The sequence below is a fragment of the Pelodiscus sinensis genome, chromosome 4, assembly GCF_049634645.1.
Source record: "Pelodiscus sinensis isolate JC-2024 chromosome 4, ASM4963464v1, whole genome shotgun sequence".
NCBI classification, from domain to species: Eukaryota; Metazoa; Chordata; order Testudines; family Trionychidae; genus Pelodiscus; species Pelodiscus sinensis.
The window spans coordinates 41820478-41842616 of NC_134714.1; the positions used below are offsets into that span (position 1 = coordinate 41820478).

The 22139-nt window shown below is 51.1% G+C and overlaps 1 protein-coding gene across 1 annotated transcript in view; it reads left to right on the plus strand.

The window, feature by feature from the left end:
• Positions 1-11547: 11547 nt before the first annotated feature.
• Positions 11548-22139, plus strand: part of ISM2 (isthmin 2) — a 51336-nt gene continuing 40744 nt past the window's right edge. Inside the window, exon 1 of the mRNA XM_006115989.4 lies at positions 11548-13164. Within this exon, the coding sequence (XP_006116051.2) occupies positions 13027-13164 (138 nt within the window). The 5' untranslated portion in view covers positions 11548-13026. The remainder of the gene's footprint in view (positions 13165-22139) is intronic.

Sequence of the window (22139 nt, forward strand, 5' to 3'; positions counted from 1 at the left end):
ATCTGATTATGATGAGCGCGATTAGGACAGAATTGCCTTCTTAACAGCCCGATATTACATAGTTTTAATCAGAGGTAACTGGTTAGGAAGGACATGGGGAGGGGAGGAGAGGCACATGACCGCCCCCCATGTGACTCTACCCCGTCCTCCCCAGGCCCCGTCCCTGCCCTGCCTCCTCCTGCCTCACCCATGCTCTACCCCCTTCCCCCCTCTTCTCCCCCAAAATTCCCTACCCCAAGCAATGTGACACAGGGGTCTTGCCCAGGCCTGGTGCCAGCAGCAGGAGTCAGGCTCCCCCTGCACTCACCAGCTGGGGGGGGGGGAAGCAGCGCAATAGAGCTCTAAATTGCTCTGCTCCCCCACCTCCCAGTCACATTGCTCCACTTCCTGCCAGTGAGTGTGGGAGAGAGAAGGGGGGCAGATGATGATCTCACTCCACCCTGAACTGACTCAGTTGGGAGCGGGGGAGTTGGAGCCACATTGCTTGGCTTCCCCCCAGTGCTACCGGTGAGTGCTGGGATGCCCCAACCTCTGCTGTGGGGTCCTCCCCACTAGTCCCTTGGACTGCACAGAGGCTCTGGCCCCTTGCTCCTCCTGCCCTGGGTGTTTGGGGAGTGACATGCCCCCTTGTCTCCCCCAACATCTACCCTGGCTTTAGTGAGGATGTGACTTTCTGCTTCTTGGCACATGGCTGCTGCTCTCCTAATACGGTTGCAGAGAAAGGCCTCAGCCTTACAGTAGATCATGCCCACCTGTCCACGCTCTAATCCAATTAGTGAAACAATTTCAGTTTTTCCAAAGAACAGCCGCTTCAGATGCATTGTCAGCTCATCCAGACATCAATGCTCATCCCCAGGAAGAGCCTGCATTAACATCAGTAGTACATCCCCATGCAGTGACAGGGTTAATTAAGTCTCATCATAGGGCCCCTGAAAAGAAACACATGTAGACCACCATCCAGCTCCAGATGTCCGTGGGTCCATTCCCCCCACCCAGCCATAGCCCATGCCGTTACACCTATTACTTGAGAGGAAGAATGGCTTTGCACAAGAGGGTTTTTCTTGCGCAAGAAGGGGCAGTGTAGACGCTCCTTCTTGCGCAAGAGCCTCTTCTGAAAAAAATGGTGGCTCATTAGTTATGCAAATGAGGCTCGGCAATATTCAACGCTTAGCCTCATTTGCATATTACTCGTGCAAGAAGATGTGAGTGTAGACATAGCCGTAGATGGTATCATGAGCTTTCGTGGGCATAGCCCACTTCAGATGACCAGAGTGTTGGATGTCCAGAACTAAAATAAATAGGGGAGGAGGGGGGAGAAGAAAGAAAAACATGGGGGGGAAACAAGAAGTAATACTGGGTATAAAAATATCAAGGGGAAAGCCAAGCTGGAATGTAACAGGAAAAACAAATAGTCTATAAGCACCTAAAGATTGGATAGTCAAAAGAGGCAGATAAGAACCATTAGTAGGCAATAGAGAAGAAGAGTACTAACACCAGATACAATACAGACAAAGAATCATTGTTTGGTAGGTTGATAATGTCCCAGCCATCCGGTATCTTTATTTCATCCATTAGCATAAGTATCAAACTTGTGAATGAATTGTAGTTCCAGTCCTTCCTTGTGTATTTGGCTTGTGGAATTGGTCTGTAACAAAACAGCCACTAGAAGATCTGTTAATGAATGCCCAGGTAGATTGAAATGTTCCCCAAGAGGTTTTTGTATGTTCCCTTTACAGATATCTGATTTGTGTCCATTAATTCCTTCCCGTAGGGACTGTCCAGTTTGTCCAATATATACTGCAGTAGGCCATTGCTGGCATAGATTACATTCCTGGATGTGCAGTTAAATGAATCTCTGATTTGGTGGCTTATGTGGTTGGCTCCAGTAGTGAATTCACTTTTATAGATATGTGGCAGAGTCAGCATCAGGGCTGATTGCAGGGCTGGGTCCCTGAATGTTTATGATGTAGCTGTGTAGCATGGTTACTGGAGAGAATTTGTTTCAGGTTGGGGGTTGTCTGTAAGCGAGAATAGGCCTTTCCCCCAAGGCCTCTAAGAGTGAGGGATCATTTCCCAAGATAGGTTGTACATTGTGGATAATGCATCTCTGATTTACATGTGGCTGGGATGAAGGTTAAATTTAGGTCTGAAATGAGCCATGCATTTCCTGGCAGATGTGAGTGGAGTCCGAAAGCAGCAACAGATTAAGGGTATGTCTACACTGCATTCCTCTTTCAAGAGGAATGCAAATGCAGCTGAGCAAAATTGCAAATGAAGCACGGATTTGAACTTCCCCCCAACTCAGCACCTTCCTCCTGAGCTTCTGCTCCTGTAGGGAGGAGTGGTCAACCTCCCCTCCCCTCCCCTCCACCTTTCCCCTCCATTGACACCCTCCTCCCCTGCCTGGTGGGGAGGAGTGGTCGACCTTTGTCCCCCTTCTCATAGACTCATAGACTTTAAGGTCAGAAGGGACCATTATGATCATCTAGTCTGACCCCCTGCACAGTGCAGGCCACAGAATCTCGCCCACCCCTCTTAGAATAATCCTCTCACCTATGTCTCAGATATTGAAGCCCTCAAATACTTTGAAGGCCCCAACATGCAGAGAGTCCTCCAGCTGTGATCTGTGCCCCATGCTACAGAGGAAGGTGAAAAACCTCCAGGGTCTCTGCCAATCTACCCTGGAGGAAAATTCCTTCCTGACCCCAAATATGGCGATCAGCTAAACCCTGAGCATGTGGGCAAGACTCACCAGCCAGACACCCAGAAAGTTCCCTATAGCAACTCCTATCATCCCTCCATTGACCTATTTCCAACTGATAATGAATGGTCAATTAGTTTCCAAGATCATGTTATTTCATCCAACCATCCCCTTATCATAGAATCATAGAACTGGAAGAGACCTCAGAAGGTCGTCAAGTCCAGCCCCCCGCTCTAGGCAGGACCAATCCCATCTAAATCAACCCTTCCTCACCATTTGTCTGCTCCAACCTCTCCCCTTTATGATGGAAGAGACCTTTGCCCCTGCCCCAATCCTGTCAACCCTATGGCCCCCACATTGCCACCAGCCCTGAAGATCGCTGTGGCTGACCTCCTGACTCCGGTCCAGGCTCTGCCACTGTCATGGTTGACTCTCCCCCTGACTCTGGAGGGACTGCCACCTCGGCCTGTAAAAAGGTCCAGGGGAAGAAGAAGGGGAAAGGCCTGGCCTGGAAGGCCAAACTTCCCACGACTGAGGCTGCTGCAGCTCCAACATCCACCGTGACCCTTCCTTCCCCTGCTGCTCCCCCCCAAACACTGGGGGCGTTCCATCCGCAACCCCCAGAGCATACGCCCATGTGGCCGCTACCGACCCCCACGTACTAGCGCATCTTCTGCCCCGACTGCTGCCTCCACCTGCATCCCTGGTGGCCAAGGCCCCTTCCCCACCCTGACCAGAAAGCACGGCATCCACTGCCTCCTGGTCCCCGCCTTGCCCCATATCAAAACATACATGCGGGAGGTGGTGGGGTCCTCCGCCGTGGTGACAGCCTCCAAAATATATGGGAAGGTCGTGTTCTTCTTTTCCTCAGAGGCCGCCACCCAGGAGGCAATGGAGAGCGGCCTGGCAGTGAGGGGTGCGCATGTGCCCCTCAAATCATTAAAGAGCCTGGGTGTATGGATGGTCTTCATCCGTGGGGATGGACTTCAGCTCCATCTTCAAGGAGATCAAGGCCCTGAGTCTTACCCTTGCCAAAGGGCCTTGGTCTGGACGGTGACTTAGTTGCGATGCTCCCTCCTCCTCCTCCCTCCCCCATGTCCCAGGTGGCTGCCTCAGCTCTCACTCTCAGGGTGCCCCTAATACTGTCAGCCTGACCACCATAGGCGCCTTATCTGAGGCCACCAAGCCCGTAGGGGCAATGGCCAGCACCAAGCAGCCAGGCTCCAGGCTTGTGGGTGCCCCCTTCACCTTTGAGCGGGAGCGGTCACCTTCCCTCCCTGCTGGGGGCCCAGCAACTGGTATCACTGTAACCGACGCCATGGCTTCAGACAAAAGCTCCACCCAGCCATCTGAGTCTGGCATCGGCTCAGGCCCCCTCCCCAACTATGTCCCCTCGGTCCCCAACCCTGTTCAGGAGGCACCACAGCCCGATGGCCCATGCCTGGGGGACTGTCCCCTCGCCCCCACTACAAGCTCTGGTCCCTCTCCCCGTCCCGATCCTTCCTCCATTCTCATCCATACTCCTAATCCTGACCCCACCCCTATTCACAGTCCTGGTCCCAACCCCGCCCCCATTTCTACTCCCACCCTCATCCCCACTTCTGTTCCCAGCCCGAAGTCTGTTCCCAACCCTACTCCCCCTTCCGTCCCCACCGCAATGCCTGTTCCCTCTCCACTGCCCGCCCATTCCACTGTTATTGCCACCCCCATGGGGGCCATCTCGTTCCCACTAGCTGCAAGCAGCCCTCAAGGTAGTTTTCATGTCCGCCATTGCCAGTTCCCTAGGGGCTGCCCTGTTCCCTCCGCCGCCCCCTCCCTCGCCAGGAGATGGAGATGGACAGCGCAGTGCCACTGCATTTGGCACTGCACCAGGGATCGATCCCTGTTTGCCCGTCTCCGTGGCCCGTGGGGGTCTATCTAGGGGCCTAGATGGGGGAAAACCCTGTTGCCCCGACCCCCTCAGCAGTGAGGGCCGAGCTGCATCAGTTTATTGCGGATACCCCCGGGGCTAAGGATAAAGCTAAGGGTGCAGCTCACCCTTTGGCACTGGGGGAGACTTCAACCATATCCTCAGGGCCACAAAGGCCCTTTTGCAGGAGTGGAGAGGAACCAAGAGGCAGGACATTGCAGCCTAGGCCCACAGGTTCCATGATGCTCTCCTGGCCTTTGGGTCAGGGAGTAGCCTGCTGCAGGACCTGCGGGGAGCTGATGATTACCCTGCCCATGAAGATCCACCCCAGCCCTCGTCATGAAATACACCACCATCACGACATTAAACGCCTGAGGCTGTAGGGTAGGTTTCTGCAGCAACCAGGTACTCTCCTTCCTTAGGGTGCTTTTTAGCCATCTTAGCACTTGCTCGTCTGGGGTGGTCACCCTGTTCTCCCCAACGTGCTGGGGGTCACTGAGGTTGTCTCGGGCTGCCTGCTGCACGTCCGGGCCCATGTGGAGGGGCTGACAATGAACTAGGTCTTTTTTCAGTACCTTGGATCCTCGCAAGTGCTTGGTCCTGCACAAGGACTTCAACACTACCCTTGAGGACCGGGATCGCTCAGGAGTTGAGAACTGCCAGGCTGCGGTCACCACCCAAATGACACCACCACTTTCAGCTATGTCTGGGTGGAGGATGATCGGTCACACCACTCCCAGTTGGACTACATCTACCGATCCCGTTTCCACTTGGCAAGGGCCCACTCCTCCAGCTCTGGCCAGCCCCATTCATGGTGGCTGTAAAAGCCCCTCTCAGCCAGGAGAGGCTGGGGCCAGCCTATTGGCATTTTAGCAATAGCCTGCTGGAGGATGTGGGCTTCATGGCGTCCTTCTGGGAATTCTGGCTGGCTCTGGCAGAGGCAGTGACCCACCTTTCCCTTGGAGCGGCGATGGTGGGATGTGGGGAAGGTGTGCACCCAGATCTTATACGCAACTATTCCTGGGACGCCAGTCAGTGGAGGAATGTGGTGATAGAGCATCTGGAGCGGGAGGTTTTGAAGCTTGAGAGGCACCTAGCATTCAGCCCGGAGGAGCCACCCTTCCATGAGGCATACCGGGAGAAGTGGGAGGAACTCTGGATGCTCGAGGACCATCAGGTCCGGGGTGCCTTTGTTCAATCCTGTATCCATCTGCTTCAGGAGATGGATTGCAGCTCCTGCTTCTTCTATGCCCTGGAGAATGAGGGAAGCCAAGAAGCATGCCACCTGCCTTATGGTGGAGGACGGCACCCTCTCCCCCTATGGCTCCGGAGGAGATGTGTAGAAGGGCCAGGGCCTTCTATGCCAGTTTATTCTCCTCCGCTCCGGCTGACAGCTGTAGGATGCTCTGGACTGAACTCCCGATGGTCAGCGTGGGAGACCAAGACTGGCTGGAGCTGCCTTTCACTCTGGCTGAGTTCTCAGAAGCCCTCTGTCTCGTGCCCACCGACAAAACCCCGGGCATGGACAGGCTGACCATGGAGTTCTAACGCATGTCCTGGGACGTCCTTGGCCCAGACCTCATCACCAGGGCTCACCAAGAGGCGGCGAGCCCCACTTGCCATCCGTGCAGAAGCACACCCTGCGCATGTGCAGATCATGCTGCACGTGCGCAGACCGCACTGCGTGGCCCTGCCGGGCTAAAATCTACTCGCCACAGGTGAGTAGATTGCCTAATTTGTCGAGCCCTGTTCATCACCATCTGGGTCGAGTACTTGAAAAGGGAGGTCTTCCCTCATTCGTGCAGGCGAGCCGTGCTCACCTTGCTACCGAAGAAGGGGGACCTCCACGACCTTCGGAATTGGCATCCCTTCTTGCTCCTCAGCATGGACTATAATGTTGTAGCAAAAGCCATCTCACTGTGGCTGTGGTCCGTGCTGGCAGACGTGGTCCACCCTGACCAGACCTATGGTGTCCCAGGCCGCACCATCTTCGACAATCTATACATGGTCCAGGATCTCTTGGGGTATGTCTACACTACAGCGCTAATTCGAACTAACTTAGTTCGAATTAGTTAATTCGAACTAAGCTAATTCGAACTAACGGATCCAGACTAAAAAACTAGTTTGAATTAGCGTTTTGCTAATTCGAACTAGCATGTCCACATTGAGTGGACACTGAACTGAGGTTAAGGATGGCCGGAAGCAGTGCCGGCAGGGCATCAGATGAGGACTTAGAGCGTGAAGCTGCTGCCTCAGGCTAGCCGAGGGCTGTGCTTAAAAGGACCCGACCCCCACCCCGGACAGACAGTTCTCAGCGGTGCCCTGCTTGCAAAGCAGTCCTGGCTAGGATTGCCCGGAGTACCCACACTGGGCACATCACAGCACTCGGCCATCAGCCCAGCCGCACTTGTTGCAGGCTGCCATCTGGGGAGAGAGGGCAATTGGGGGGCTGCAGGAGAGGTTCCATCCCCAGAAGCCCTCAGAGCCAGCCCAGTCCTCCCCATCGGGGGCTCGTACCCCATTCCTCCCTCACCTCCTTCCACTTACCCTTCCCTAGCCCCCCTTCCAGATGTACAAAATAAAGAAAACGTGTGGTCAAAAATAGAATCTCTCTCTATTGAACAAAACCCAGGGAGACTGGGAAAAGGAGGTGGGAGAGGGGAAGAGAGAGGGTGGGAGAGGGGAGGGCAACTAAAATGATCAGAGGTTTGGAAGAGGTCCCATATGAAGAGAGGCTAAAGAGACTGGGACTTTTCAGTTTAGAAAAGAGGAGACTGAGGGGGGATAGGATAGAGGTCTATAAAAGCACGAGTGGGGTGGAGAGGGTGCATACAGAAAAGTTCTTCATTAGTTCCCACAATAGAAGGACTAGAGGACACCAAAGGAAAGGAATGGGTAGCAGGCTTCAAACTAGTAACAGAAAGTTGTTCTTCACAAAGCAAAGAGTCAACCTGTGGAACTCCTTGCTGCAGGAGGCTGTGAAGGCTACAACTAGAACAGAGTTTAAAGAGAAGTGAGATAAAGTGATGGAGGTTTGGTCCATGGAGTGGTATTAGCCAAGGAGTAGGAGTGGGGTCCCTGCCCAAAGTTTGTGGAAGGCTGGAGAGGGATGGCACGAGACAAATGGCTTGGTCACTGTCTTCGGTCCATCCCCTCCAGGGTCCCTAGGGTTGGCCGCTGTCGGCAGACAGGCTACTGGGCTAGATGGACCTGTGGTCTGACCCAGTATGGCCATTGTAAGCTCAGGGCTCAAGGTCGGGGGTCTCAGTGGACCAGCTTGATTTTCATGCACACCTGCTCCTGGGTGGCCAGGTTGGCAGCTCTCCTGCCCTAGCCGGCCACTTTCCTGTGCCTAGTGCGGAGGTCGTGGATGAGGTCCACGATGTCCGCACTAGACCAGGCGGGCGCCCGCCTCTTGCGGTCCCGGGCAAGCTCCCGGGAGCCGCCAGCCTGGTCCCGGCAAGAGGGGGAGGGCTGGGGGGCATCGGGTGGGTGGCTCTGTGCCGTGCCAGGTGCAGGGTCTGCTGGCTGGGTGCTGGCAGGCTTGCACCTGGCACGAGCATCATAGCCAGCGCATGCCCCTTTAAGCGGTCCGGGGCCGGGAGGGGGGCATACGAGTTTCCCTGGTGTTGGCCAGAGTGGCCACCAGGGAAAGCTGGGGAGAGCTAGCCTCCCACTAGTTCGAATTAAGGGGCTACACACCCCTTAATTCGAACTAGTAAGTTCGAACTAGGCTTAGTCCTTGTACAATGAGGTTTACCTAGTTCGAACTAAGTGCTCCGCTAGTTCAAATTAAGTTCGAACTAGCGGAGCGCTAGTGTAGCGCCTATCAAAGTTAATTCGAACTAACATCCGTTAGTTCGAATTAAGTTTGTAGTGTAGACACACCCTTGGAGCTTGGGTGTGGGGACAGTCTGTCATTCACCCTCCTGTCTGTGGACCCAGAGAAGGCATTCGACCAGGTATACCACAGGTAACTCCTGGGCACCCTACAGGCCTTTGGCTTTGGGCTCCATTTTGTAGGCTTTCTCCGGGTGCTCTACGCCTCCATGGAGTGTTTGGTCAAGCTCAACTGGACCCTGACGAAGCCAGTCAGCTTCAGGTAGGGAGTACGTCGGGGTGACCACTGTCGGGCCAGTTGTACCCTCTGGTGATCAAGCCCTTCCTCTGTCTCCTCCACCGGAGGTTGAAGGGGTTGGTGCTCCAAGAGCCAGCACTGCAGCTGGTCCTGTTGGCATATGCCGATGATGTGCTCCTCATGGTCCAGGATCCAGGAGACCTGATGCAGGTGGAGGCTTGCGAAGCCATCTTCTCAGAGGCCTCCTCCACCTGGGTCAACTGGTTCAAGCGCTCTGGCCTGTGGTCAGGGACAAGTGGTAGGCAGGCTTCAGGTCATCAGGTTGTGTGTGGGACTGCTGCTCTATCTTGGTGTTTTTCTATTCACCACGCATCACTCCCCACCAGAAAACTGGCAAGGTTTGGTGGCCAGGGTGGGTGAGTGGCTGCAGAGATAGACAGGACTGCTCCAGTGTCTTTTCCTGCGGGGGAGGGTGTTGGTGCTGAACCAACTAGTCCTGTCCATGCTCTGTCACCAGCTCAACACCCTGAGCCCAGTTCCGAAGGTCCTGGCCTGGCTCCAGAGCATAGCCCTGGAGTTTTTCTGGCCAGGACTGTCCTGGGTCTGTGAAGGGGTCCTGTGTCTCCCCCTGGAGGAGTGGGGACAGGGCCTGGTTTGCATGAGCAGCCAGGTCTGGACCTTCCACCTCCAGGCCCTGAAGAGACTCCTGTATAGTGCAGGTAGTCCGGCGAAGAGCACTTTGGTGCACGCCTTCCTCTGCCACCTCCGAGGACTCTGATGTGACTGGCAGCTCTTTTTTATCCACCGGAGAGGTCTTCCGTGAGACCTCTCAGAGTTGCTGGAATTCTACCAGGAACTTCTCCAGACCTGACCAGGTCCGTTGTGGCCACCGAGGCAGTGGACCTCCTTGATAAGCCCCTGCTCCACAATCCAGCTTTGTGCGTGCAGGTGGCAGAGTCTCCCATGGTGCACTGGAGATTGATACTGGCAGAAACCGCCAAGGTCAGAGACCTCCTGGACTACAACAGGGGGGATTGGGTGGATCTCCGTGTGCTCACTTGGCTCATGGGGCTTTCTACCTCCTGAGTCCCTCTGCATGTGCGCTAAGAGGTGAAGGAGGTCTTGTCACAGCCCACTCTCGATTTCCTCCAGTGAGCCCTTTGAGAGGGTATCTTCCCCCCCCCCCATTGCAAACCCTCCTCCCTTTTTTTCAGATGCTTGTTCCACAGGCCCCTCCACCCCCTCCCCATCCCTGGACCCCCAGCTGGCTGCAGGATCTGCAGCTAATCTGTCTTCGAACTCCCCTAGAGACAGTCTGTACACGCTCATGCTCCACGTTACATCCCCCCCTCCTCCATGTCCCACCCTGACAGTAAATAGTGGGACTACTTAAGACCTATTGAGGGTAGGGAAGCCTGGTGGGCCAGTGTTTACTCCACCTTAATTCCACGGCCCATTGGGGATATCAGCTGGTGGCTCCTCCACGGAGCCATGAGCATGGGCGTGTATCTGGCGCAGTTCACCCCTGTTCCCGACACCTGCCCCTTCTGCGGCATGAGGGAAATCCTGGCGCACACACATCTGGAATGCGCCAGGTTGCAGCCCCTTTTCTGGCTCCTCCAGAACCTCTTGTTGAGGTTCTGGCTGCGCTTTTCCCCTCACCTTCTATCTACGCCCACCCCCTCCCTGGCCCCACAAAGTCGCGAGACTTCTGCCTGGCCCTGGCGAAAGCCGCCATATACAATACCAGGAGGAGGATGCTGGACGAGGGGGTGCTCTGTGACGGTGGGGCTTATTTCTGCTCCTCCCTGCATCCAGGCAGAGTTCCTCTGGGCAGCATCCACTGGCTCCATCAACAGCTTTGAGGAGCAGTGGGAGCTGTCCCGGGTTCTCTGCTCAGTGTCCCTATCTGGTTCTCTTGTTTTAACCCCTTAACCCCGTTTTTCATTATTTGTCCCCCGCAATTAGTTGAGCCCTGGGTCCAGTCGTCCCTCCCGCAAGGCTCGGGGAGGGGCTTTTAGAAGTGGGTGTGCTAGTGCCCGCCTAGCCCCTAGTGTTCAAATAGTGTTCACTCACTACATGGATATATTGGCTTTTTTCCTTACAAAAATATGGGGGAAGGGCTAATGGACTGAAGTGGGAGGCAGGAGACTAGCACTATCCTGATATCATCTTGCTGTGCCTGTTGTTTGTTCACACAGTCAGCTTTTTTAGGCAGGCACTGTCCCTCCTATTATTTGTACCAATGGGGCCTTAATAGAGGTTGGGGCCTTTTTGGCACTTTCTTAATACAAATACCAGTCACACCAACGTGTATAATAAAAAACATTGTGCTGCAGTGTAGAAGCACTGGTGTAGATGGCAGTTTGGGCAACTGTGGGTGTTCTAACCCCTGCCATCCATCTCTGCTCACAGCAAGTTCATGTGGCACTTGTTAAAGCACCAGGACCTTGACTAGGCTAGCTCCCCTGTGTGGTGCCAGTGGATTTAGTTTTGAGAGGGCTAGTCCTGAGGATGAGTCCAAATCTGTCCTTGGAGCCAGGCTGAGTATTAATCCGACCTCCCTTGGGTCAGGCACAGTGAGGGTGCCCTCATGAGAAACAGGGCCATCCACTGAGAGGCACAATTCAGCTCCCTACAAGAAATGTGACTGATTATAAATCTGCCTGGCAGCAGCCCCAGCTCGGAGCCAATGCTCTCCCTTCCAGGGGCTGCCAGTATTAAATGCTGAGCTGAGAGGGCTTGAAACCCTTGTTTGAAATCCTATTTTTAACCCTTGTGTGGGCTTTCTCCTTCTCTGTCCCCTGCCCTGTTTTGTCCCTGGCCTTGGATTCCGGACGGATTCATTCACGTAGTCCTTCATTCATTCAGCGTGCGTGTGGGGACCCTCCTTCTCCCACGTCAGAGCAGCTGGGGGCTGGTTGAAGAGTCACTGGAGAGCGGAGAGCGCCGGCTGCACGGATGCCGCGAGCCAGCGAGCAGGGCTGCGAGCCAAGGGGGAACGGCACACGCACTGCGAGCCCCGGGAGAGGGGCAAAGCCAGTCTCAGAGCCTCGCTCCCAGGACCCGCAGAGGAGAGGAGGAGGGAGAGGCCGGCAGCTGGGGGGATTAACGTGGTAGGACTCAATGAGGGAAGGCAGGAGCACTTGGCGCAAGGCAGAGAGCCAGGGGAAACTGATAATGGGACGAAGGGAACTGTAAAGACCAGGCTCCTAAAGGAGGGAGCTGCAAAGGACAAGTCCCTGCCAAGGACAAGCACAAGGAGCGTCTGCCGCTAGCTCAGTCTCTGGGAGGCCAAACCTCCCGGGAGGGGAAAACTTTGCAAAGCAGCGAAGATCAAAGAGTTTGCAGAACAAAGCCCAGGGCATCCTCATTTGCAAAGCCCAGGGCGGGGGGCAGCGAGCCTGGCCCGCCCCACCATGAGAGGCAAGCGAGAGCCCTGCCAGGGACCAGAGGGGAGAGGTTTGCAGCCACAGCAGCAACCGCAGCAGCAGAGGTAGCCTGGGACATGCAGCATCCGGGAGCAGAGAGGCGACTGGCTGAGCTCAAGAGGTGGAAACATTTGGAGGGAAACAGAGGAAAGTTTTGTATTGTCAGCAGCTGCCTCCAGTTTGGGGCTGGGGGAGCAGCAGCCGCAGCGTGAGCCTGAGCGCGTGGAGCCGTCTGATGCTGTGCCACTTTGATCCACCAGGAGGGACTTGATTTGTCCTGATGCAAAGGGAGCGTTTTCCCGGCTAAAGAGAAAAAAGGGGGTGATCTGCCTGGGAACAAACGGTCTCTGGAACGGCCTAAGGGAAATCACCAGGACAAGCGACTCACGGGGTGGGGCAGGAGGCAGGCAGAGAAGAAGAGGAAAAGAAATCAGATTGCAAAAAAGGATAAGAAAAGGGAGTGGGGGAGGCGAAGCCCTCTCCCTTGCTTCTTCCTTTCTTGCCTCCTGCCAATCTTTTCAGAGTTACCCTTCAGCATCACTGGCCCAGGCACCGGCGCCCAGGAAGGGCAGCTCAAGCCAAACGTGATCAGCGAACAGCAAGAGAGATCAGAGATTCACCCCCCTCCCCAGCCCCGGGGACTCCCCGGGAAGCCAGGGCACTGGGACTGTCAGCCTGTCAGTAATCTTTCTCCCTCACTCCCAGTGGCTCCCAGCCTTTGCAGGGACACAGCAATCCAGGAGCAGAAGGCTGGAAAGAGGATTGCAGTTTTCATCTGCACGTTTTGATCCTCCCTCTCCTACTTCAGGGACTGATTTTGTAATATTAGCAGGCTGGATTAGCGGGAGGGGGCTGCCTGCTTTGTATGCGTGTGCAGAGGTGAGCCGGGGGGAGGGCGGAGGAAGAGATGTCTGGGATCAGAGGGAAAGTTGTGCTTATCCTAGGCTTCGTTTTTCTGACAACTCTTCTGGCAGTGGTGAGAGGGCTCCCCGTAAGGAAACAACGCACCAACAGCTCCAAGGAGAGAAATCACAAGCTGGTGGAGGTAAGGCAAGCCTAGCTGTACTCCCTGGTCTGTCTGGGAGCAGAGCTACTTCTTACTCTGGATGATGTTGGGCTGGGCCTGGAAGTGGGAGAACTGACCAGGGGTGAAACCTGAGGGGTATTCAGATGAATTGCCCCATGAAAATCAACATGGCACATGTGGGGTGGAAGCTCTGAGCCCCTGGAGACATTTTAAAAGCAGACTGCACAGAGCTCTAGAAAATCAAGTGTATGCGCGGAGCAGCCAGATGAGCCATTTTGTTCTAGGGGTGTCTGATTCTTTTTAACCAGCTGTAGCTGGGCTTTTGAAGTCACAGTATGTGGCAATGCTCTGTTGCCACCCCAAGATGTAAAATTGCTTGAAATCTCTCTCAGCCTTCTGAGAGATGGGAGCAGGCAATGTGATTTCAGATGCCTGAAGACTCAGGCTGAGTTTAATAATTCAGTGTGCAGGAAGGTCTGTTGCCTCCAGAGGACAATATCTGTCACAATATGAGTCACAGTATAGCCTAACCCATGGCACGGTTTGCAACTTGTCAGGAGCACAAATGCTTCACCACATTGGCATTAAATGCAGCCGCTTGCAGCCACTTTGCCCCTGGAGGTGGAGACCATGGTGGTTATGGGTTCCAGAATGTGTCTCACTTTCTTAATCCAAACAGCCCATGACTGGATAGGCTGGAGCAAGACGGGCTGGCATCCGTATGTCTATATGCTGCACCTCTCGGTCAGGGTAGACGTTAGTGTTGTTTTGTGGGTTCAACTCCATTCACAGAAATCAGGCCCAGATTAACCTGTGCACAATGATTTCTGTGGGCTCAACGGCCTGCCGTGCAGGTTTAGCCCAGCTGCCCCTCCATCATGACAGGGGGCACCCAGACAGGCTAAATTTGAGTGACCTGGCACACAGGTTTACAGCCCCACTCAGGTTTGACACCTGCCATCAATAGTGTGGGGAGCAACTTGCCCAGCCTGACTGGACTCAGATCCCTCCTGTTGCTACTGCTGGCATCACACCAGGCTGAGGTGACCTGCCAGGAAGAGCCCAGAAGGAAGGACAAGGTTGTGGATACTCCTCCCACTGGCATCAGAGATGGAACTCAAAGAAAAGTGGGGACCGACTGTGACACCCCCAGTCTCAGGCAGAGCAGAATTGCCCAACCCCTGCAGAGAGAGTAGTAAACTCATGGGTCTGATCCCTTTCTGACACCCCCATACCCTCCCTCTAGTGCACTCATTGAATTGGAAGGCTACATCCACCACTGCTCTCTGTAAAAGATGGGGGTAGCCAGAGACTGTATTGTATTCCAGGGGCTGCATTTGCTTGTTCTTGTGCAGGAACTCATTGGCCAGAACTGTGTGTTGTCTTCCAAAGGATTTTGAACAGCTAAGCTAATGGAAGGACACTTGGACTCTGCCCCCAGGGCTTCCAGACAGCAATCACTATTGGGCTTATAGGATATGGGATCAAAATGCATGGAAATCCAAACCCACTGTGTGTTTTGAGTGGGGGAGAGATTAGCAGAGTGGGAGTAAATCTGTAGCAGTCCTAGCCATACGTGCTGGAACTGGGAGTTCTGGGGTTATCTGCTGCACCCCAGCTTGAAAAGGATTCCATTATAAACAGGGTTTATGGTTTGGTTCAATAGCTCACAGAACCTCCCCCCCCCCCATGCAAATTGTTCCAGCACCCCTGATCTGACAGAGAAAAAAGGCCCTTTAACAAACAAGGAGGGGAAACAAAACCACAGTGACTTCCATATGGCCAAACCAAACAACTGCCTTTTAAATTGTTCTCTCAGCAGGAAAATAAAAAGGGGGTTAGACAGTAAGGAAAACATTTTCAAACAGCACCTCGTGACCAAAACTACTACAGAATAGTTAAAAAGAATATGTGGAAAAACTGTATGTGAATTAGTAGGCTTGGATAGTAGCAGCCGAGATATTCATCAGTGTAATAGGCATCAGTATAAGAAGCTTGGTGGTCAGATTTTAATCCCAGCATGTGTGTGGGAGGGGTTGGCTGATGAGTTTACTGAAAGACTGGCAGCTCTTTTTAAAATGTTACAAAGAAATGGGGATGTACCTTATTGTTGTTTATTACTAAAACGTGGCACTGATAGTCTAAAAAAGAATTATCCTCGCTATTCTGTCTGATCAATTGAACTTCACTTCTTAGTAAAATAATAGGATAAATATTGAAAGTGAATCTGAAAGCTAGTGGAAGATGATTGAACTACAAGTACCAGAGAGCTTTGTTTTGTTTTGGCCTAATTCATGCCAAATAGACTGGATAACTTTTTTTAAATTGAATTACAAATGAGTTGATGAAGGTGGATTGCTCGAAATCTTATATCTAGATAATGATCTTATATTTATATTATGCCTTTCCTAGGAAACTCTGCAAACATATGTACCTGTATCTGTTTGCTCCCTACAGAAGTGCAGCCACCTCTTGGTGGAGTGTCGCTGTGTAACAGCACACAGCAACACTAGAATTGGAATTCTAGGCAAGCATAATGTAACTACCTGAGCTGCTGTTCAGAACACTGTGGTAAACATTGAGACTCTTGCAGAAAAGGCCATGGTATCTAATAAAACACTGGATAGGTACTTCATGGAATCTTAACTGAAAAAGCAAAACTTCTGAATTATAGAGTTTGCATGAATGCCCAGAGACCATGCCTCCATAGTGTTTATACAGTGCTTAGCACAACAGATCTCAGCTTGAGACCTTTGGATTCTCGTGGGCTTGAGTTAAGATGGAGACACTATCTTCCTGGGGGTCTACCAGGGTTTCTTGTATGTCTATGTGGGCCTTGCAGACTGTAAGGCAGTTATGGGCAACCTAGGCTAATGAGTGGCCCGCCTTCACCCCAGACTGGGCTGCAAGATAGTTATAAACAAGATGGTCTACCGGGATAGGGTAGTTTTGCTAACCGCGCTTGCGTACCTAGAATTTTCAGGATGTGTCACTTGAACTGTAGCAGCGCTTTGATTGGATGCAGAGGGAGATTACGGCTCTCAGTCAGTGCTGTATGCAATCAGTACACACCTCCCTTCATGTGCCCTTGCTTTATGTGCATGGTAGGAAAAAAATTATGCAGACAGAAACCGGCGTAATCTGGAAACCCTGCCTGTGAGCACTGATAGACAAAATGTCTCACAGGCCATGCATAGAATCTCAATGGGCCACAAGTTGCTTACCACTGCTGGGGGCAAGGACTTTCTTCATTTGTGTTTTGTGCAGAGAGGGAAGGTTGTTGACACTTAGGAAATAATAGTAAATTGGACATGTATAGTTCTTCGTCTTGGAAGTGGAACCCACTGAATGTAGGGAGAGAGATGTAGAATGCTGGTAATGCTGAGAAACTTCAACAGGTGTGAGGGGAAAGCAGCTTGCATATCAGCTTCTAAAGCAACAGGATAGCAAAAATGCTAATGTAATTTTTTTTGGGGGGGCGGGGCAGTTGCATCACAGAGTTGTCAGTCCCTATCTTGATGGCAGTGTGACCACATCTGAAATACTGGTTGCTTTGAGGAACTTAAAAATTGTAGGTAGGTTGGAAGAGAGAACAGAGGTATAGAGAAGAACAACAGAAATGATCTAACAAGGTGGATAAAAAAATCAGGGTTTTTTTAGTTGACTATATTATTCTTTTTGAAAAACCTATTTTCAATTAAATTTGAAATTGATGACCAATGTTAAGCCATAAACTTACTTTAATTGGAATAAACTCTTTGAAATAAATAAAATATGCTGCATCAATGAACCTTCCTTGAAGTTGAAGGGTGATGCTTCTTTAAGAATATACAGAAAGAGGCAGAAAAGATCATTAACTTTTGAGGTCAACACAAGCTTTATAAATACGTGACAATATCCTGTAAGCATCTGTGCTATTTTCAGTTTTTCAGTGGAGTGAATGCTGTTATTTACATTTTCCCCAATGTAAGAGCTTTTAGTTTCTGTTTTACAGAAAAACTTTGGCCTTCTTTCCTTTTGGTTTCAGTTTAGCAAACAGAGGCAGAGAGAACATTTATTTTATTTAGGCTGGTTCATTCAAAGTTGAGAAACCATCTGGGAGTTGAAAAAGTTCCAGTCTATGACGACAAAACAAACCCAGCTGGGAGAAGATGAGATCTACTGATGCTAAAACCTGAAGGATAAGGAAACAGATTTTCCAAAGTGTATTTAGGTGCCTAAAGCTGCTGAAAGGTGCCTCATCCTCATGGGATTTTTAAGGAATTTAGGAACCTTAACGCCCATTGAGATCCCACTAAATTTCCCCTATACTGTATAGCCAACGCATTTAAGGTGATTTTATTTAACTGTTAAACAATTTTAAAATGCTGTTAGTGCATTTTAATTGAATTCCCATTTTCATGCAAATACAGCTTGAGACAAACCACGAATAAAAAAATGATCATCTAGTAAATAAGAAATGCCATTTACCATTTTCTATCGTAATAAAAAAGTAAAAATTAAGACCCCGAATAAATATATATTAGATTTGCTTTTTTTATATAGCTTTTCTTTAAGAAAATAATTTAACAGTATACATGTGAAGCAAGATTAAAACCGAAATTTAAATCAAGGTTTCCTGCCTGCAAATCATGATTAAATCTGTGATTTAGTCAATTCATGTTGGGTGCAAACAGCTGGAGTGATTGAGTTGTGAGAAGGAATTCAGAAGTTATATGTATTGCTGAATGTCACCCGTCTAGAGGTATGCGTGAGATATGGCTGCCAAGGGGAGCAAGGATTTGCTCAAGGTGCTCTACAATAATATAACAAGGTGTAATGGAATAAAAAGCAGCAAAAGGAAATATAGGCTAAGCATGAGGTAAATTTCCCAAGTTTCAGAATCAGTGGAATCCCCATTACTTGGAACATTTAAACATGGAGAGGGCCAACCCCTGTAGAACACAGTGTAAAAATAATCCCTCATTGGCCTTTGGATTAGATGGGAGCCAACTGGGCTTCATCACTGCAGTGAAGCTGCCGGTACGTTCTGGGAAATGTTCCTGAATAGCCCTATATGTGTTCTGTTCTTCCCTCATTCTTATTACCGGGGATGCTTGCATAAAAATGGCCCTTCCTTTCCTCGGAAGCTATCTGCTCCTATTGCTTTTTCTTAATCTACTGCTGTCATGGTTCCGGGATCAGCTAATTGTACTGTCACAGATGGGATAGGATGGCTTCAGGTATAGAGTTGCAGGGGTGATAAGGGAACAGCTCCTCTATGTTCCACACTAACCCAAGGGATGAGACTCCAAGGACACATGATGCAGGATCCGACCAGGCTGTGTGTGCAGTGTGCTCCCCCACAGCTGCTGCAGGCTGTGTCAGTGGCAGAGTCATTTTGCCTGCGGATGTGCTTTTTACCTTTTCATTTCTTCAGCAATTAAGCGTTCTTATCTCCGGCTTTGTCCTTGTCCCAGAGCTGGATATGTGGGTATAAAACGTGCACTGAAGCATCGTTGGGCTCTGAAAGGGGCTCTTTGTGCACAGGAAGGTACTTTACCCTTTGTAGCAAATTTCCTTTTGAGAAGTGCCAAATTATCTTAGTCAACAAATGAAAACCCTTCCGCCCTGGGGCTGAGTCAGGAGCAGAAACAATGAGGAGCTGGCTGCTGAGAAGCTGCTGGATCAGGAGGCTTCTTCCCTTTACAAATAGGTCTTTTGAGTTTCTATTGCTGAAATTCACGGGATGCCTGTAAAAGGCACATGTAAGGGGAATGGCTTAGGCATGATTTGCTCTGGAGGGACAAGCCATATTCATGAGCTAGGTGCTTCTCTGTACCCTTAGCAAACGACTCTCTGCTCTTCTATTTTGCTGGTTGAAATCCCGCTGTAGGTGAGCAGTGGTACATGGCAATTGTAGAGTGAGTTGGTGGAGGGAACAAAATGGGAGGAGTGGCATATATCAGTTTGGTTCCTAATGGAGGGGTAGTGTTATCCTGCCAGCATTCCTCTTAATTAATGGAAGGCTGGCTGATGGAGACAGATTTGCCTCAAAATAGTCTCTCCAAAGCAGGTTGAGGCATATATGATCTGGGTGGCATATGTATGTGTTAGACTAGAGCATGGAAAGCCTGCTTTGCTGCTGCCCACACTGGACCCTTTCTGGGGATTGCAAGTCTTCTGCCTGCCCTGGAGTCAACTGCCACCATCATTAAAAAGCATTAAAGAGAGACCCTTGTACCACGGGCACCTGCTGAAAGCCCTGTTGGGAGCAGACTCATGCCTGATGTTGAGAGGGGGTGGTAAAGGTTGTGCATCTGGGTTGTGGTTGGCACAGTGTGAAGTCAGGCTGTTGCATTTAACATGTGGGATGTGTGTTTGGTTTTGAGAGCTAGTTGGGAAGTTTTTCTCCAATTTTTTAGATGAACAATGTTTCATTGATACATGTTTTTCACCCACAGTTTTGTCTCTTAATTGAAAATGTTAGAGAGTGCATTTTTTTAAAACAGGTGAAGATTTCTGCAACTTTTTTCTTTAAAAAGCTGGCGGTTTTCTAGTTTTTTATTAAAACCTTTGGGTTTTGTTGAAAATTTTCACAAGGGGAAAAACCCTCTCTGGATTATGGGATACCCTTAAAAGATTAGCTGTCAGAATCAGTTTTATTGGTTGTTTCCCTTTTGTTCACTTCTTCCCTGCTCCAGATGTGCAGTGTCTTCCTGAGCTTTACTGAGAAGCTGAATGGATGTGTGCATGGGCCTCCGGTGGCTTAGGCAAGGGAAGGCTCTGCCTTCCCAAACTGCCAGCCTGGCCATGCCCACACTTTGCCTCCAGAGCACCTACTATAGGCATTCTGGGAGCAGAGTGTTGCTGCCCCCAGTCCCTGCCCTCCTGGTGCTCTTTGCCGGAGAAGCTGGAACCATCTCCTCCCCTCCCCTAGTGCTCCAGGAACAGCGCTGTGTGCAGATTCCCTTCCCCCTCTTCCTCTCCCTGGTGCTCCGGGGAGGCTAGGAAGCGATCCGTGTGCTGGCCTGCTTCTCTGCCCTTCCCTGGTACTCTAGTGAGGGGGTGGGGCCTCAGCAGAGGGGGCAGGGCTGTAGGTGGGGTGGGGGCCTGCTTCCCCCAGCCCCAGCTGCACCAATTGCCCCTGGATGTGTGTGACTTCTGGAGCTAGGAGGCCAGAGATATGGCGGTCTATGTGGCTCCCTGTCCAGGTGGACAGTGGTGTGAAGGGAAGCAGTATTTCCTGGGCTATTGGTTGTTATTATTTCATCTTCAGGGGAAGAATAAAACTTTAAGGCTGCGTCTAGATTGGCATGATTTTCCGGAAATGCTTTCCGCCATTTTCGCGATCGGGGCTTTTTTGCGGAAAACAAATCTGAGCTGTCTACACTGGCCCTTTTGCGCAAAAGCTTTGCGCAAAAGGGACTTTTACCTGAACGGGAGCAGAATAGTATTTCTGCAAGAAGCACTGATTTCTTACAGTAGGAAATTCAAGCGGCCAGTGTAGACAGCTGGCAAGTTTTTCCGGAAAAGCGGCTGATTTTCTGGAAAAACTGGCCAGTCTAGACACAGCCTAAAGGTAATAAAATGTTGCAAGTTTCCTCTTGCTTATTACCCTGTTCCACTGGACTTTCCTGCACTGAGATGGCAACAGAGGGGCTGGATGGAGTCAGTGTACGTTGGGGAGAGGAAGGAAGGAAGCTGTGATCTGTGGGTTTAGCTTGACTAGGCTTACAAGGTGTTAGCTGACACATTCTAATGAAGGACATGTCATCACTGCAATCAGAGTTGTAATTGCAGCTTTAATCTAGCTAGCAGAGCTAAAAACAGCAGTAAGGTTGCAGTGGTATGAACTTCAGAATGGGCTTCAGAACCCACCTGCAACTGTGGGACATACATGTGTTCCTAGCCTGCCAGGCCCACACTGTTGCATCCTGATTGCTGTTTCAGCCATGCTAATTAGATCCAGGCTAGTTTGGTTCTCGCTATACAAACACCAGTCATGCTTCCAATGGCTGGGTAGACATAGAGCCTTGCCTAATTTAGGATTTCGGATCTGATGGTAGCCTGTGTTTGTACACTAATGCACATGTTTGAAAGTCTAGTGCTGCCTTTAGCACCAGACCTGCTGTTGGGGGCAGGATAAAGAGGGCAATTAGGGCCGAGGGCTGCTGGCGGTGGTGGCAGCTGGAGCCCTGGGCCCTTTAGAATCACCATGCACTATGGCTGGCTCTGAGAGCTGACTGGGAGGATGCCAATAAGGGATGGCTGCCTTAGCCCTATCCCTTCCATCTCAGGCGCCGCCCCTTACAGGAGCATGGTGTCCTTGTCCCCTCCTCTTCCCCCCGTTTAGCACATGTTACATGGGGGGAACCTAGACTTTAGATTGACTAGTATTGCAAATGTCGATGTCTACTGCATTGACTGCAGTAGACTTTTCAGGGGGTAGCCAAATTAGTCTGTACAGGATAAACTTAAAAAACAACAAATGTCTGGTAGCACTTTATAGACTAACAAAACATGTAGATGGTATCATGAGCTTTCCTGGGCACAGCCCACTTGTCAAACATGTTAGCACGTGTTAGCTGTTGTGCCCTTCTTAGCCTGGACAGGGCTAACATGTTCTAGAACTCTAGTGTAGACAAGACAGAGTAAATGTTCAACACTTAGCTGGATGCATTGAAGCTTGACGGAGAGTAAAGCGCTAAAGGGCAAATATTTGTGGAGCAGCCAGCTTGCCTGTACAAATGCGAGCATATAGTGTGGCAGTGGGGAGGGACAGAGGGCTGCACTATGAAGGGAAAGGGGTGTTTCAGTCATTCCACAATTAAATTAGCCCACAGCCTTGCCTTGCCTTTTTCCTCAAATGCCCAGTCATTACCCAGCTCTCCCTCATTGTGGGGGAGCCCAAGGTCAGCTTCTCTCTGCTTGGTTTCCCTTTCATGTGTTGCTAAAACCCTCCTCTCTATTTTTAGCTGCACATTCCCAGGGCACACACAGGCAGCCTCCTT